General features: G+C 44.4%; 1 protein-coding gene across 1 annotated transcript in view; it reads left to right on the top strand.

Moving 5' to 3' along the window:
* F5 (coagulation factor V) overlaps positions 1–13,324 on the top strand; it is a 65,906-nt gene extending 52,582 nt beyond the window's left edge. The window contains exons 19-25 of the mRNA XM_073308245.2: positions 1,210–1,281; positions 2,652–2,746; positions 5,285–5,440; positions 6,620–6,764; positions 10,904–11,052; positions 11,914–12,096; positions 12,915–13,324. Coding sequence (XP_073164346.2) covers positions 1,210–1,281; positions 2,652–2,746; positions 5,285–5,440; positions 6,620–6,764; positions 10,904–11,052; positions 11,914–12,096; positions 12,915–13,061 — 947 coding nt within the window. The 3' untranslated portion in view covers positions 13,062–13,324. The remainder of the gene's footprint in view (positions 1–1,209; positions 1,282–2,651; positions 2,747–5,284; positions 5,441–6,619; positions 6,765–10,903; positions 11,053–11,913; positions 12,097–12,914) is intronic.
* Positions 13,325–15,507: the final 2,183 nt, after the last annotated feature.

The raw sequence follows: 15,507 nt of genomic DNA, 5'->3' as shown, positions 1-15,507 counted from the left end.
GCATCTGAGTTGGGGAAATGGCTAGATTAAAAAGGGGGAGCTCATGGAGTGATTATAGTAAATTGAATTTAAAAGAAGTGTTGTGTCGCATTCAGAGCACTAACTTTACATTTGTTGATTCCCTAAAATCACCTATGAATCCTTAATTGAGGGAATTGAATGCAGAGATGGTTTTGATCCTGTGGGCATATAGAGCTCTTCTTTCTTCCTTTCTTCCTTCCTTCCTTCCTTCCGTGATGAAGTCCCAGGAGTGCCCTATTCGGAGTTGGCACTGTCAGGGTTCCCTCCCCACTCTAAACTCTAGGGTACAGATCTGGGGACCTGCATGAAAGACCCCCTAAGCTTATTTCTACCAGTTTAGGTTAAAAACTCGCCAGGTACAAATTCTCTCTTGTACCTTGGGTTTCAGTAACGCTGCTACCACCATGTGATTTAACGAAGAACCAGGGAAAAGGACATCTTCTCCCAGCAATCCCCCCAAGCCGTTAAACCCCCTTTCCTGGGGAGGCTTGAGAATAATATCCTAACCAGTTAGTTACAAAATGATCAAAGACCCAAACCCCTGGGTCTTGGAACAATGGAAAAACCAGTCAGGTTCTTAAAAAAGGATTTTATTTTAAAAAAAAAAAAAGAAAGGTAAAAATCATTTCGGTAAAATCAGGATGGAAAATACTTACAGGGTATTTGGATTCAAAACACAGAGAATTCCCCTCTGGGCAAAACCTTAAAGTTACAGAAAACAGGAATAAACCTCCCTCTTAGCACAGGGAAAATTCACAAGGAAAACAAAAGATAAACTAATCCGCCTTGCCTAGCTTAGCTACAGTGGTTGCAATATTGGAGACTTGAATTGGGATGGGTTGGAGAAGATGGATTTCTGTCTGGCCCCTCTCCGTCCCAAGAGAGAACCCCCACATAAAACAAAGAGCACAAACAAAACCTTCCCCCCTCCCAAGATTTGAAAGTACCTTCTTTCCCAATTGGTCCTGTTGGTCAGGCGCCAACCAGGCTATTTGAGCTTCTTAACCCCTCACAGGTAAGGAGGAATTCTAGGCTACCCTTAGCTGTATGTTTATGACAGGCACAAGGGGTGACCTCCTGAGAAAGGCCCAGCCAGCTCCTCAAACATGACTCTGAATGACCCTCTTTTTCCTGATAAGTTATGAAATGCAGCTCATCAGTAATCAAACACGTTTGTGTTCTCTCTAGAGTGCAAGTTACCAATGGGCCTAATGAATGGACTTATACTTGATTCACAGATCAGTGCTTCTCGTCACATAAGTGAGTTGAAACACATTATTTGAGAAGGTCAGACATGGTCCTCAGTACTATGACTTGGCACCAGGCAGTGCAATTGTAGATTTTCTCTGCAGCTCTGTGTTTCACGTATGCTACTGTCTTCTGGCATCATTTCAGGAATTAACAGGCTGTCAGACTCCAGAAAGCTCTCTGGTTCTGCAGGCCCAGAATCAGAGCAGGACTGAGCAGCCCAAGGCCATGTGTACACTGCAGAGCTTGGCTGGCATAGCTATGCCAGCAGAGCACCCTAGTGGAGATGCATCCTAGGCTGGCAGAAGGAGTTCTGATGCGACAGCTACACTGCCTCCCTGAACAGCATTAGCTATACCTCCAGAAGATCCGGGGGGAGGAGGTTGCCAGCATAACTATGTCAGCTAGGAGGTGTGATTTCCCCCTGCCAACCCGTTTCTCACCAGCAGGACTATGCTGACAAAACTTAAGTGTATAGACCCGGCCCATATCACTGTAGTCTTCTGACAGTGAGGCAGGCTTTTCTGCTCCTCCTGTTCTATTTGCTGGTTAATGTACAGGGCAGGGTTGTCAGGAGACATGGGTTCTATTCCTGTCTCTGCCACTGGCCTGCCGGGTGGCCTTGGACAAGTCACTTCTCCCCCCAGTGCCTCAGTTTCTCCAGCTGTAAAATGGCATTGAGAATTCATTGCTATTTTTAAGGGGAATGAGATGTAGAAGTGCAGTGTATGAATATTATAAGGGAGTAAAACGCTGCAAAATGACATTCCAAGCAATGTTGGATGTAGAACATGGTTTGACTCTGCCTGCACCGCTAGTAACCAAACTCTGTTTAGCTCTGGCTGCTGCATGTTTTAACTAGACTCCAACTCCTAATGCTGACAAAGCCAATGGAAGTAGTATGTTAAATAAAAGGGTGCCATGGGAGGCAGTGTTGCCTAATGGTTGGAGCAAGGGACTGGGGGCTCAAGAGACCTGAGTTTTATTTCTAGTTCTGCCACTGGTCTGCTGGGTGACGTTGCGGAAGTTACTTCACTGCTCTGTGCCTCCGTTTTCCTCATCTGTAAAATGGGGATAATGATACTGATCCCTTTTATAAAGTGCTTTGAGAGCTGCTGATGAAGAGTGCTAGATAAGAGCTAGGTATTATATTACTTTTAAAGCCACTTTTCTGACTATAATGTTTTCAAAGATACAATCAATTTTTATTTGCTGATAACATCCAATGTCTCTGAAGCTTTTGTCAGCTTTACAGCTTATCAGGTATTTGTACTGGAGTCTCTTCCTTCGGGACAAACCAAAGAAGAACTGAAATATGCACGCAGTGGCTTTCTAGTTTTCCTTGATTTTTACCTTTTATCCTTTTCCTTTTTTCCACCTAGACTACTGGGAACCTAAATTAGCAAGATTAAACAACGCTGGAAAATATAATGCTTGGAGCACTGACATGGAGGAAGGTGAATTTCCATGGATCCAGGTATGGTTGGTATCATACATACTTGCCCACTGTAAGGTCCAGACAGGTTAGCTGATGCCTGCAGCTACACCACCACACACATGCTGGGTTTATTTTAGGTGTCGTGTGTGTTAAACAAGGTCAAACTATAACTAGACTTCCCAAAGAGGCTGCCGAGGAAAACTCAGGTGTTGCAGGAAGTGGTACTGGTGATTCAGTAGGACGCATGGTCCTCTTCAAGTGAGTGCTGAGCCACTGCTCCAGTATTGTGTCAGGGTCGTGACCTGTTGTCGGAGGGAACTGCGGGGAAGTTTATACCCTGGACAGCGGCAGGGCAATCATACTGTAGATACAGTCTGTCCTTTTGCTGTCCCCTTCTCTCAATGTGTATATGTATTCAGCCCTTGCTGAGTGACCAGCTAATCCTCCAGTCTAGTCATGGGTTAGACATCTGGTTTCTACTTCAGGACACAAACTGTTACATGGCGTGTGTGTGTGTGTGGAGGGCGGGGGGCGGTTAATGAATTATAAGTTGTTTTGTACTTTAAGCTCTTCCTGTTCCGATTCTAGTGGCTGTCCAGAAACCCCAGAACAAGTGGCCAGGTTCTTGGAGAAGCTCAGCGACCTGTTAGGCCCCTAAAGACTTGGCCAGATGTTCAAGAGTGGAGACTCCTGGATGCGGAGTACTTCTGAGTATCTGGTCACTTCATTTCGGTGCCTAACAGGTAGCTGAGCTGTTTTGAAAATCAGGCGCACGCTGAGTACTTCCTTAGAACTGGCTGGAGCACTAGAAGATTTTGCAGAAATTGCCTGTTTGTTGTGGTATCTGCTCTCTGTAGCTTGACAGACGGTATGTCCTGCATGTCACTGCAGCTCATGCTCTTAAATGGGACATGAGTGATCCCTAGGCAGCTGCTTTACCAGATGTGGCAAATGGGAGCCTCCCAGACTCCTTGCTTACCCAGTCAGAGCTGTGCTATCTCCTACCTAAAAGCCTATCTCCTCTAAAAATTGCCTCTTTGCTCATCTTACTGGATCAAAGAGAAACTTTCAATAAGCAGCTGCAGGTTATTATGGATTTTCAATTAAAACTGCTGCTAAGGAGGAACTTGGACAGCTCACGAGATAGATAACAGGATGTGCAGGCTTTCTCTGCGACCTCGCTTGTCTGAATCCAGTCTGGTTTTGCTGGAGCCAGAAAATCACAGCGGTATGACCCTTGATCAGAGACCTGTGTTTAATGAGCTGATGTTCTCAGTCCACATCACAAACCCACCCCTTCTCCCACCAAAACTGGTGCTAACTGGCCCCCTTGCTGAGAGTCTCAGAAGAGAGACCAAGGACTGGATGGGCCGTGGAGACTGAACACCCCTCTGACCCCTGGGGATGGCACCTGCAGCTCTGGGCAGAGGCCTGTGGGTGGGCTAGTGTGGAGGAAGGTTGCACTGTCACTCCCCATGTTGGGTGGATAAAAGGAAGACTTCACTCTCCCCCAGCTATCAGCCCAACACCTTTCCTCTCTTCTTTCTTCCCCCCAACACGTTGGAAGTGATTATAGTCAACATAATTATTTATTAAAAATACACAAGAACAGTCTAGCAGCTGTGAAGGAGTTAAGGGCTCTCATGTGACTTGCTCAGTGGAAACCAGGGTCTGTGATTACAGATGCCTTCCAAATCCCCCTGAAATCCATGAAAAGAATTGCTTTTCTTTTGTAAGGGCAGAAAACTTGGAGAGAGAAATAATCTGTTTGTGCTTGATGAAGTGGGGCTGAAAACTCCCTTTAAACTAATTGTGGGGTTTTTTCCTTCTGATCTGCTCCAGAAAGAGCATCTTTCTTTCCCTGCACAGCTTCGCTAGTAAACAACATCACTGACCTTTTCATTGTCAGCATCAGAAGACCTAAGGGGGCAGGAAGGGTCTTCTGGTGAAGGCACTCACTCCCGGGAATCAGGAGACCTTGGCTCTGCTACACAATCACTGTGTGACCTTGTGCAAAAACTTTCAAATGTTGCTTGATTTTTTTGGAGGGTGCTTCTGTGCCCAGCTTGAGACACCAGGTTCTAATTTTTCAGAGGTGCTGAGCACTCCTGGCCCCTGATGGCTTCAGCTGGAGTTGTGGGGGCTCAGCATCCCCCAAAAACAAGCCCTGGTTATCTCAGGCTGGATGCTCAAAACCAGAGGCTGCTTTTGAAATTATGCCTTTCCCATTCTGTGCCTCACTCTCTGTACAATGGAAATAGTAACACTCCACTGCTTCGCCCAGAGACGCTGCAAGGATGGATTCATTAATGTTTGTCAGCTGCCCAGATACTGTGGTGGTGGGCACCTCAAAAATGCCTACAAATAAATACACGCATCAATAAAATAGGTTAGGACACAACTCCTCATTTGGACTCTTGCGCCAGCGCTTAGACACCCCGTTACCCATCTCGGACATGGAAGTGCCATTCTGAGTGCCTAAATGCAGGCCTGGGCACCATGCCCTAGGTGCCAGAGGATGAAATCGGGTTCATGGTGCAGCTTTTCTTAAAGTTTGTGTATCTTGGTCTTCTACAGGTGGACCTGCAAAGGGAAGCTCTGATCACAGGGATACAGACTCAGGGAGCCAAGCAATGGATGAAGTCCTTGTATGTCAAAGAGTTCTTTATGACTTACAGCAAGGACAAACGGAAGTGGATCACCTTCATAGGAAACAGCACTGGGGGACAGAAGGTCTGCCTGCTCGTTAATCACCACAGCCTCCCTGACTTTATGCAGCTCAGCAGAAAGTAACAGGCAGCCACCAGGGGCTTTTCTCAAGGAATAAGGGGTCAGAATTTTAAAGGTATCTAGGCGCATGAAGATGCAGATTGGAAAATCCCACTAATTCCAAAGGGCGTTTTGAAAACAGCACTAGATGCCTATCTGCATCATGAGGCACCTAGATCCCTTTACTAGTCTGGCCTGGTGTGTATAACAAAGGAGAATACAGGATCGTAATAAGAGATAAGGAATCTCCTGAGCCTGGGCTTCAACCCAGCCCTGTAACCCTGGTTGTGCAGCCCCACTTCTGCACAGGCCTCACTTCTGTCTCACAGTCCTTCCCCTGAGCACATGTGCAAGGAGAGTGGGACGCTGGGCTGAACTCCTGCCCCTGTTCAGTGCGGACCAGCCCTTGCACCATGTCACAATAGTTAGCAAAGCAATATTAGCAGTAGCTACCTAACGCATGTGCAACCCAGGTGTCCATATCGCACCTGCCCTTCCAGGAGTCTCCTAGCTATGCCCAAACATCCGTCCCCTACCTGCTGGAGCTCAACTCTGCGGCCTGGTTTCCACCTAAAAATCAAATTGCCCTAGCTACGTTGCTCAGGGCTCTGAAAAATATCACACCCTGTGCAATGTAGTTAGGTCAGCCTATGCCCCACTGTAGATGCAGAATTCTTCCATCGACCTCTTGAAGAGGAGAATTAACTACACTGATGGAAAAGCCCTTCCAGTGACAAAGGAAGGGGGAACGCTCTGGCACTACAGTGGTACAGCTCCAGCACCCCACTGCACCTGCAGCTGCAGTAGTGTAGCCATACCCACAGTACCGTGGTGTTTGAATGATAGGCGTTAACACACGTTAGGTCTTTACTGGTCTTAGTTGTCTGCCTATTAATATCCTAATAGGGGTCTGTACTGCGCCTAACACACTGGGTCCCTGATTTAGCCTCTGGATGCTATAGTAAGGCAAAGATAAGGATGATGTATTTTTAGGTTTTGCTATAATGTGAGTAGCCCCATTGAAACTGCATAAGTAAAGACTTAATCACATGACATAGGGTTTGCAGGACCAAGCTTGCAATTGCTTTAAATTAATATCATTATCTTTTGTGAATTCTTAATTGCTTTTTTCTGTTTTACTAGTTGTTTGAAGGTAATTCAGATGCCCATGGGATAAAAGACAACCATATTGATCCACCTATCATTGCGAGGTATATCAGGGTCTATCCAACTGACTCCTACAACAGGCCTACTCTTCGGATGGAACTCCTGGGCTGCGAAGTCGAAGGTGAGCAATGAGAACTCCCGGGTACTTCGTTCCCCTCTACACCTTTGAAAAATAGGTTCCACTTTTTATTTTTATGGGCCAAGATTTAAGAACATAACAATGGCCCTACTGGGTCAGACCAAAGTTCCATCTCGCCCAGTACCCTGTCTTCCGACAGTGACCAGTGCCAGGTGCCCCAGAGGGAAAGAACAGGTAATCATCCATCCCCTGTCACTCATTCCCAGCTTTTGGCAAACAGAGGCTAGGGACATCATTCCTGCCCATCCTAGCTAATAGTCATCGATGGACCTATCCTCCATGAACTTATTTAGTTCTTTTTTGAACCCTCTTATGTTCTTGGCCTTCACTACATCCTCTGGCAAGGAGTTCTAAAGGTTGACTGTGCATTGTGTGAAGAAATCCTTCCTTTTGTTTATTTCAAATCTGCTGCCTATTAATTTCATTTGGTGACCCCTAGTTCTTGTGCTATGAGGAGTTAATAATACTTCCTTATTTACTTTCTCCACACCAGTCATGGTTTTATAGAATTCTATCATATCCCCCCCCTTAATTGTCTCTTTTCCAAGCTGAAAAGTCCCAGTCTTATTAATCTCTCCTCATACAGAAACTGCTCCATACCCCTAATCATTTTTGTTGCCCTTTTCTGAACCTTTTTCAATTCCAGTATCTTTTTTTTTGAGATGGGGCGACCACATCTGCATGCAGTATTCAAGATGTGGGTGTACCATGGATTTATATAGAGGCAACTTGATATTTTCTGTCCTATTTTCGATCCCTTTCTTAATTATTCCCAGCATTCTGTTCGCTTTTTTGACTGCCGCTGCACATTGAGCGGATGTTTTCAGGGAACTATCCACAAGGACTCCAAGATCTCTTTCTTAAGTGTTAACACTAATTTAGACCCCATCATTTTATATGTACAGTTGGGATTATGTTTTCCAATGTGCATTACTTTGCATGTATCAACATTAAATTTCATCTGCCATTTTGTTGCCCAGTCACCCAGTTTTGAGAGATCCTTTTGTAGCTCTTCATAGTCTGCCTGGGTCTTAACTATCTTGAGTAGTTTTGTATCATCTGCAAATTTTGCCACCTCACCATTTACCCATTTATCCAGATCATTTATGAATATGTTGAATAGGACTGGTCCCAGAACAGACCCTTGGGGGGGACACCACTATTTACCTCTCTCCATTCTGAAAACTGACCATTTATTCCTACTCTTTGTTTCCTATCTTTTAACCAGTTAGCAATCTATGAGAGCACCTTCCCTCTTATTCTGTGGCAGCTTACTTTGCGTAAGAGCCTTTGGTGAGGGACCTTGTCAAAGGCTTTCTGAAAATCGAAGTATACTATATCCACTGGATCCCCTTGGTCCACATGCTTGTTGAACCCCCTCAAAGGATTCTAATAGATTGGTGAGGCATGATTTCCCTTTACTAAAATCATGTTGTCTCTTCCTCAACAAATTATGTTCATCTATATGTTTGACAATATTGTTCTTTATTATAGTTTTAACCAGTTTGCCCGGTACTGAAGTCAGGTTTACAGGCCTGTAATTGCTGGGATCACCTCTGGATCCCTTTTTTAAAAATTGGTGTCACTTTAGCTATCCTCCAGTCATCTGGTACAGAAGCTGATTTTAAATGATAGGTTACAGACTACAGTTAGTAGTTCTGCAATTTCACATTTGAGTTCCTTCAGAACTCTTGGCCGAATACCATCTTGTCCTGGTGACTTAATGCTGTTTAATTTATAATTTGTTCCAAAAGCTCCTCTAATGATACCTCAATCTGGGACAGTTTCTCCGATCTGTCACCTAAAAAGAATGGCTCAGGTTGGGGAATATCCCTCACATCCTCAGCCATGAAGACCGATGCAAAGAATTCATTTAGTTTCTCCGCAATGACCTTATTGTCCTTGAGTGCTCCTTTAGCACCTCCATCATCCAGTGGCCCCACTGGTTGTTTAGCAGGCTTTCTGCTTCTGATGTACTTTAAAAAAAAATTGCTATTACTTTTTGAGTCATTGGTTAACTGTTTCTCAGATTCCTTTTTGGCCTTCCTAATTGTATTTTTACACTTCATTTGCCAGTGTTTATGCTTCTTTCTATTTTCCTCACTAAGATTTAACTTCCACTTTTTAAAGGATGCCTTTTTGCCTCTGTCAGGGTTCCTTCCCCACTCTTAACTCTAGGGTACAGATGTGGGGACCTGCATGAAAGACCCCCTAAGCTTATTCTTACCAGCTTAGGTTAAAAACTTCCCCAAGGTACAAACTTTGCCTTGGCCTTGAACAGTATGCTGCCACCACCAAGCGTTTTAAACAAAGAAGAGGGAAAGAGACCACTTGGAGACGTCTTCCCCCAAAATATCCCCCCAAGCCCTACACCCCCTTTCCTGGGGAAGGCTTGATAATAATCCTCACCAATTTGTACAGGTGAACACAGACCCAAACCCTTGGATCTTAAGACAAATGGAAAATCAATCAGGTTCTTAAAAGAAGAATTTTAATTAAAGAAAAGGTAAAAGAATCACCTCTCTAAAATCAGGATGGAAAATACTTTACAGGGTAATCAGATTCAAAACACAGAGGATCCCCCTCTGGGCAAAACCTTAAAGTTACAAAAACAGGAATAAACCTCCCTCTTAACACAGGGAAAATTCACAAGAAAAACAAAAGATAAACTAATCCGCCTTGCCTGGCTTACCTATACTGGTTGCAATATTGGAGACTTGGATTAGGATGGGTTGGAGAAGATGGATTTCTGTCTGGCCTCTCTCAGTCCCAAGAGAGAACAACCAGGTAAACAAAGAGCACAAACAAAAGCCTTCCCCCACCCCCCTAAGATTTGAGTTGTTCCCTTATTGGTCCTTTGGGTCAGGTGCCAGCCAGGTTAGCTGAGCTTCTTAACCCTTTACAGGTAACAGGATGTTGCCTCTGGCCAGGAGGGATTTTATAGCACTGTATACAGAAAGGTGGTTACCCTTCCCTTTATATTTATGACAGCCTCTCACTGCTTTTTTATTTTGCTGTTTAGCCAGGGTGGCTCTTTTTTGATTCTCTTACTAGGTTTTTTAATTTCGGGTATACATTTAAGTTGAGCCTCTGTTACGGTGTCTTTAAAAAGTTTCCACGCAGCTTGCAGAAATTTCACTGTTGGCACTGTACCCTTTAATTTCTGTTTAACTAACCTCCTCGTTTTTGTGTAGTTCCCCTTTCTGAAATTTAAATGCTACAGTGTTGGGCCGCAGTGGTGTTTTTCCTGCCACAGGGATATTAAATTTAATTATATTATGCTCACTATTATCAAGTGGTCCAGCTATATTCACCTCTTGGACTAGATCCTGTGCTCCACTTAGGACTAAATCAAGAATTACCTCTCCTCTGGTGGGTTCCAGGACCAGGACTCCAAGAAGCAATCATTTAAGGTGTCAAGAAACTTTATCTCTGCATCCTGTCCTGAGGTGACATGTACCCAGTCAATATGGGGATAATTGAAATCCCCCATTCTTATTTTCAAAAGCAATTCATGATCTTTGGTGCCTAACATGAGACCCCTCAAAGAGGCCTGATTTTCAGACTGAGCCCTGCCCACCCTCTGAAAACTGGGTTTCTCAAGTTGGGCATCCAAACATCACAAGATGCTTGTGAAATCCTTGAATTGCAATATAAGAATACAGAGTGGGACTTTCAAAAGCGCTCAGTCAGAATTGGTCTAACTCTGGGTGCTTTTCACAGTCTCACCCATAACAGGCAGAGATAAACAAACCTTTTATTTCACAGATCTGCTGGGCTTCGTTTTAATGATGACTGAGCAAAGAGAGCTCCACTCCCTGACTGCAAATGTATTCTCTTCTCCCATGTCCTGAGCATTTAGAATTTAGATAGCACTTCACAACTTCAAAGTGCTTTATGCATTTTAACTAATGAATGCTCACAACAACTCTGCATTACCTCCCTTTTAAAGATGGGGAAACTGAGGCACAAGGGCAGTTACAATGACTTGAGCAAGGCCACACAGCAAGTCAGTGGCAGAGACGGGATGACAACTCAGGCGTTCCTAGCCTGTTGCTTATTCCTCTGGTCCACTGCTGCTCAAGAGATTAAATGGAGACCTACTGCTATTCTCTTAACAGGTTGCTCTCTGCCGCTGGGAATGGAAAATGGGGAGATCAAAAAAGCTCAGATTACAGCTTCTTCCTATAAGATATCCTGGTATAACGCATGGGAGCCTTCCCTCGCGCGTCTCAATCAGCAAGGGAGGCTGAATGCCTGGCAAGCAAAGGTAACAAGCAAACAGAAGAAAAAACTGCTCAGTCAAAGCTGCTGCTGTTAGCAAATGTGCTGCTGCTCTGGTGTATGTCTGTGCCTGTGCCCCCTCCATGCTGTGCTCTGGCTGCTTCTTTTCAGTCCTCCTGGGAAAAGCCTGTTTAGTTCCCTTCCAGCGGGAGGTTTGGGACATGCCCAGCTCCTTTAAGGGAGAGAGGTGGTGGTGTTCTTTTTTTAAAAAAAGAACATTTACTGATTTCATAATGTGACGTGGAAAGCAATGAAACTGTGTGGAGACTGGAAGCAGGCCCAGCAGCCCTTACTCATGGGAGTGGTTTCTTTGGACTCCGTGGATGAGTAAGCGCTGAAGGTTGGTGGCCTGTGAGCCAAATTCATCTGGTGTAATCCTGTTGGCTTTACTGTTGATCGGCAGTACTGCCTAGTGACTAGAGCATTGGAGTGAGACTCCGGAGGCCAGCTCTGTCACTGGCTTGCTGGGTGACCTTGAGCAAGTCAGTTCCCTGCATGTCTCAGTTTCCCTATTTGTAAAATGGGGATGATGATGATACTTTGTAAAGCGCTTTGAGATCTATTGATGAGAAGTGCTTTATAAGAGCTACGGTAATTCACCAGGGATGAATTTTTATTGCTTTTCATTCTGCGTTGGCGATGGAAGTGAATGCTGGATGGAGGGTCAGCGTGTATCATCTGCAGTGATTAAACTGATGTGTGGCCAGCAGAGAATGCTGGTAGCACTTCCCTTAACTTGGTTTGCATAGGTTTGACGTTCTGGGTGGGTGGATGTCTTCATACCACTTTAACTGTCATTGAGCAACGTTTCTGGTTGTGCCAATATTACTCTTTGTATTGATTGTAGTCAAACAACAACCAGCAGTGGTTGCAGATTGATCTCCTCAAAGCGAAGAAGATAACCGCTATCACAACCCAGGGTTGCAAGTCCATGTCTGTGGAGCTGTTTGTGAAAACCTACGCCATCCTTTTCAGTGATGAAGGCACAGAATGGAAACCTTATATGGATAACACCACTTCAGTGGGAAAGGTACCATTTTAAACTCGGAGAATTCTGTCCCTTTTTCTGAATCCCGAGCACTTTGTCATACTTCTCAAGGCCCAAATGAGGGACAGCCCCAGAATGAGGGGCACAAAAAATTGTTCCTGCAGTTGAATTTAAAATGCTGGCGGAGTTGTTCTTCTATTTTAGAGAACTCTCAAACTTCCCTTTTGTGGCTCTTCATTTCTGATGTAAATAATTTACACCAGTAAAAGGGAGGAGATGCTACATGTGAGTGGAATGCCGTTGAACCTGGGATGAAATCAGTGGTGTGCCTTTTAAAGAGGGACATTTCAAAGGAATGCACAGAATGTGTATGCGGAAGCCTCTGCCAAACTTCACTGCAAAATATTTTTTGCTTTAATTTTTTTAATTGAATTTAGTGCTGGTGAAAGGTCCCAGATTGACAGAGCTGAGACCTCCATACATCCACACAGCAAGTACAGCACTTACAAAATCCCCCAAGCCACCTTGACGGAAGTGCTTCAATCCCAACCTGCAGGGACCACATCTAGGGATAAGAGAGGGGAGATTTGTCAGTCCCCAGCCAACACAGGGGCCAGTTAGCACCAATTGTGGTGATAGTTTTTGTGATATAGACAGAAACAGAGACCACAGTTTGGATTTGACTGGATTTGAACCAGTGACCTAGAGGAGGAAGGCTGTATATACACCACTGGTGTGATCCAGTCCATCTCCCGGTTCCTGAACGCAGCAACTCTGAAGTATTTAGATACCTTACAAAGCCATCCGCTTTTTTTTAATAATTTTTTCCCAAACTAATTCCTTGTTTTGTTTACTTTCAGGTATTTAGGGGGAATGAGAACAGCAGCGGACAGGTCAAGCATTTCTTAAATCCACCCATATTTTCCAGGTTCATCCGCATTGTTCCAAAAACCTGGAATCGAAGCATTGCTCTCCGGGTAGAACTCTTTGGCTGTGATCCTTCCTAAATGCTGGACACACAGAGTACACATGAACGGCCAAGTCTGGGAGCCTGTCACTTTTCAGCAATCACTGTGCAGAACTACATTTTTTAAACTCTTAGAGTAATCAGATTTAGTCCTTCTGAAGTGCCTTTCCTCCAAGGATCTTAGTGTTTTGCCAATGTGAATTAAACGAGAGATTTCATTGGCAGATATTTAATTCATATAAATGTACATTAAGGATAGAACTGCACAGCAGCTGGGAGGGAGCTTCCCAGAGCGGGTGGGTAGACACGTGCTTGCTCCACTTGAGCTTGTGTGCTCGAGCAGCAGCATGGGCGGCAGCTCAGGCTGGCCAACCGCGTATGGACGCAGAGGCCAGGTGGGATTGTTCTCAGGTGGCTAGCCCGTGCCACCATGGCCGTACTGCTATTTTTAGCACCCAAGCTGGAGCAGAGCTAACACGTGTCTCTTTACCTGCACCGTCTGAGCTGCAGTGTAGACCCACCCTTAAAAAGAGAAAGTAACAAACATCAAATCCACAAAGCATGCAAGATTGACATGCCCCTTTCCATGGGAATCTGGGCACCCAAACACATTCCCTCCATTTCTCTACCACTGTCATCTTCCCCCAGTCACACATGTTCTCCTTTTGTCCTGGTCCTGACCTAATTTTACACTAAATCTCCTGAGGGCAGGGACCTTGGGCTTAATCCTGAGCCCAGATTTGCTCTCTCTGTAGCCCCCTCACTGCTGAAAGCTATCAGATGTCCCTCCCTAGGCATTCCCCTTGAAGGGGGAGTCCCCAGTACACATAAAACCACTGTCTATACCACCATCCAGTAGCCGTTGGTGTTGGGGCTGGGAAGCGGGTGTGATGCTGCACTCCAGCTATCCCCGGCTGGTAGGTGGTCCCTTGGAGGGTCATAGCCAGTCAGTGTAGACAAGAGAAGCCTCCACTCTGCTCTGATCTCTGCTGGGGCTGACATAGAAGTGGCCTCAAGATCAAGGATCTGCAACCCCTTCTCTGAGAATCTAGGGCCCTCATCTTTATATTTGCTTTTTTAAACACCACGCATGCCTCTGACTCTATATATCCTAAATAACCATTAATCTTCTAAGCACCCCTGGGTGGGGATCAACAGTATCTTTATAGGTGGCAGGAAAGAAGCATAGAGAGAGACAGTGATTTGCCCAAGATCATGGCAGGTCAGTGGTAGAACCAGAAACAGGATTCGTGGCTTCCAGTCCCATGCTCTAACCACTAGAAGCTAGGCAATGCTGTTTTGTTATCCCTACTGGAAGAAACAAGCCTTCTTGGCTGTTGATGAGAAACGTGATGGCAATAAAATAGGATTCGATAACACTACGGTAAAGACACCTACACCTTGTCTATGCTACAGCATTTGCCAACATTATTGCTGGTGGCACTGCTGTGGTGCAGAAAACATTTATAGATTTTCTCTGGATGGATGCGCTCAGTGAGAATATATTTGCTATCCCTGAATATATCTTTTTAGCAGAGTTTTAGCTAAGCTTTTAGTACTGTCCTAGGCTCCAGTCTTGTCAGCAGAGGACTGCCTCTGCTCACCTGGGTCCTTCATGGCCTGGGGCAGAATATCATCAAGAACCCAGGGCCATGTTTTGGTCTCTAACCTTATAAAGTATTGTCTCAAGCTGTTTCAAGAGAATTAGAGTTCTTATATCAAAAAATGTATGTGTTTCCAAGTAAAGATGTATAAAAAAGTGAAATAAAATTTTAAAACCTCAATCAATATTTTTTTCACATTTTATTCTGCCTTTTTAAAATATTTCATACTGTCACCGTTTTCCACTTGAAAGTACAGCTGAATTTCTGGAGTGAAGAGCAAAATGTTAACGTTTCTGATTTTCCATATTTTGAAAGGCAACTTTGCCAGCTTGACAAAACCATCACCAAAAATGAAATGTTTGCAACAGAAAATGGCCTGGAACAAAATCACAAAACTAATAATTTTTGTTGACCTTTTCTGAACCTTTTCCAATTCCAATATATCTTTTTAGAGAGGGGCGACCACATCTGCATAATGTGGGCATACGTACCATGGATTTATATAGAGGCAACTTGATATTTTCTGTCTTATCTATCCTTTTCTTAATGTTTCCTAACGTTGTTAGGTTTTTTGACTGTGGCTGCAGTTTTGTGATGTTTTCACAGAACTATCCACAATGACTCCAAGATCCTTCTTGAGTGGTAACAGCTAATTTAGACCACATCATTTTTTATGTATAGTTGCGATTATGTTTTCCAGTGTGCATTACTGTATATTTATCAACATTGAATTTCATCTGCCATTTTGTTGCCCAGTCACCCAGTTTTGTGAAATCCTTTTGTAGCTCTTTGCAGTCTGCTTTGGACTTAACTATCTTGAGTAGTTAAGTCTCAGCTGCAAATTTTGCCACCTCACTGTTTACCCCTTTTTCCAGATCATTT

Source organism: Lepidochelys kempii, chromosome 1, assembly GCF_965140285.1.
Source record: "Lepidochelys kempii isolate rLepKem1 chromosome 1, rLepKem1.hap1, whole genome shotgun sequence".
Classification (NCBI taxonomy): domain Eukaryota; kingdom Metazoa; phylum Chordata; order Testudines; family Cheloniidae; genus Lepidochelys; species Lepidochelys kempii.
The sequence above is the reverse complement of the archived record's forward strand: the minus strand, read 5'-3'. Positions and strand labels throughout refer to the sequence as shown.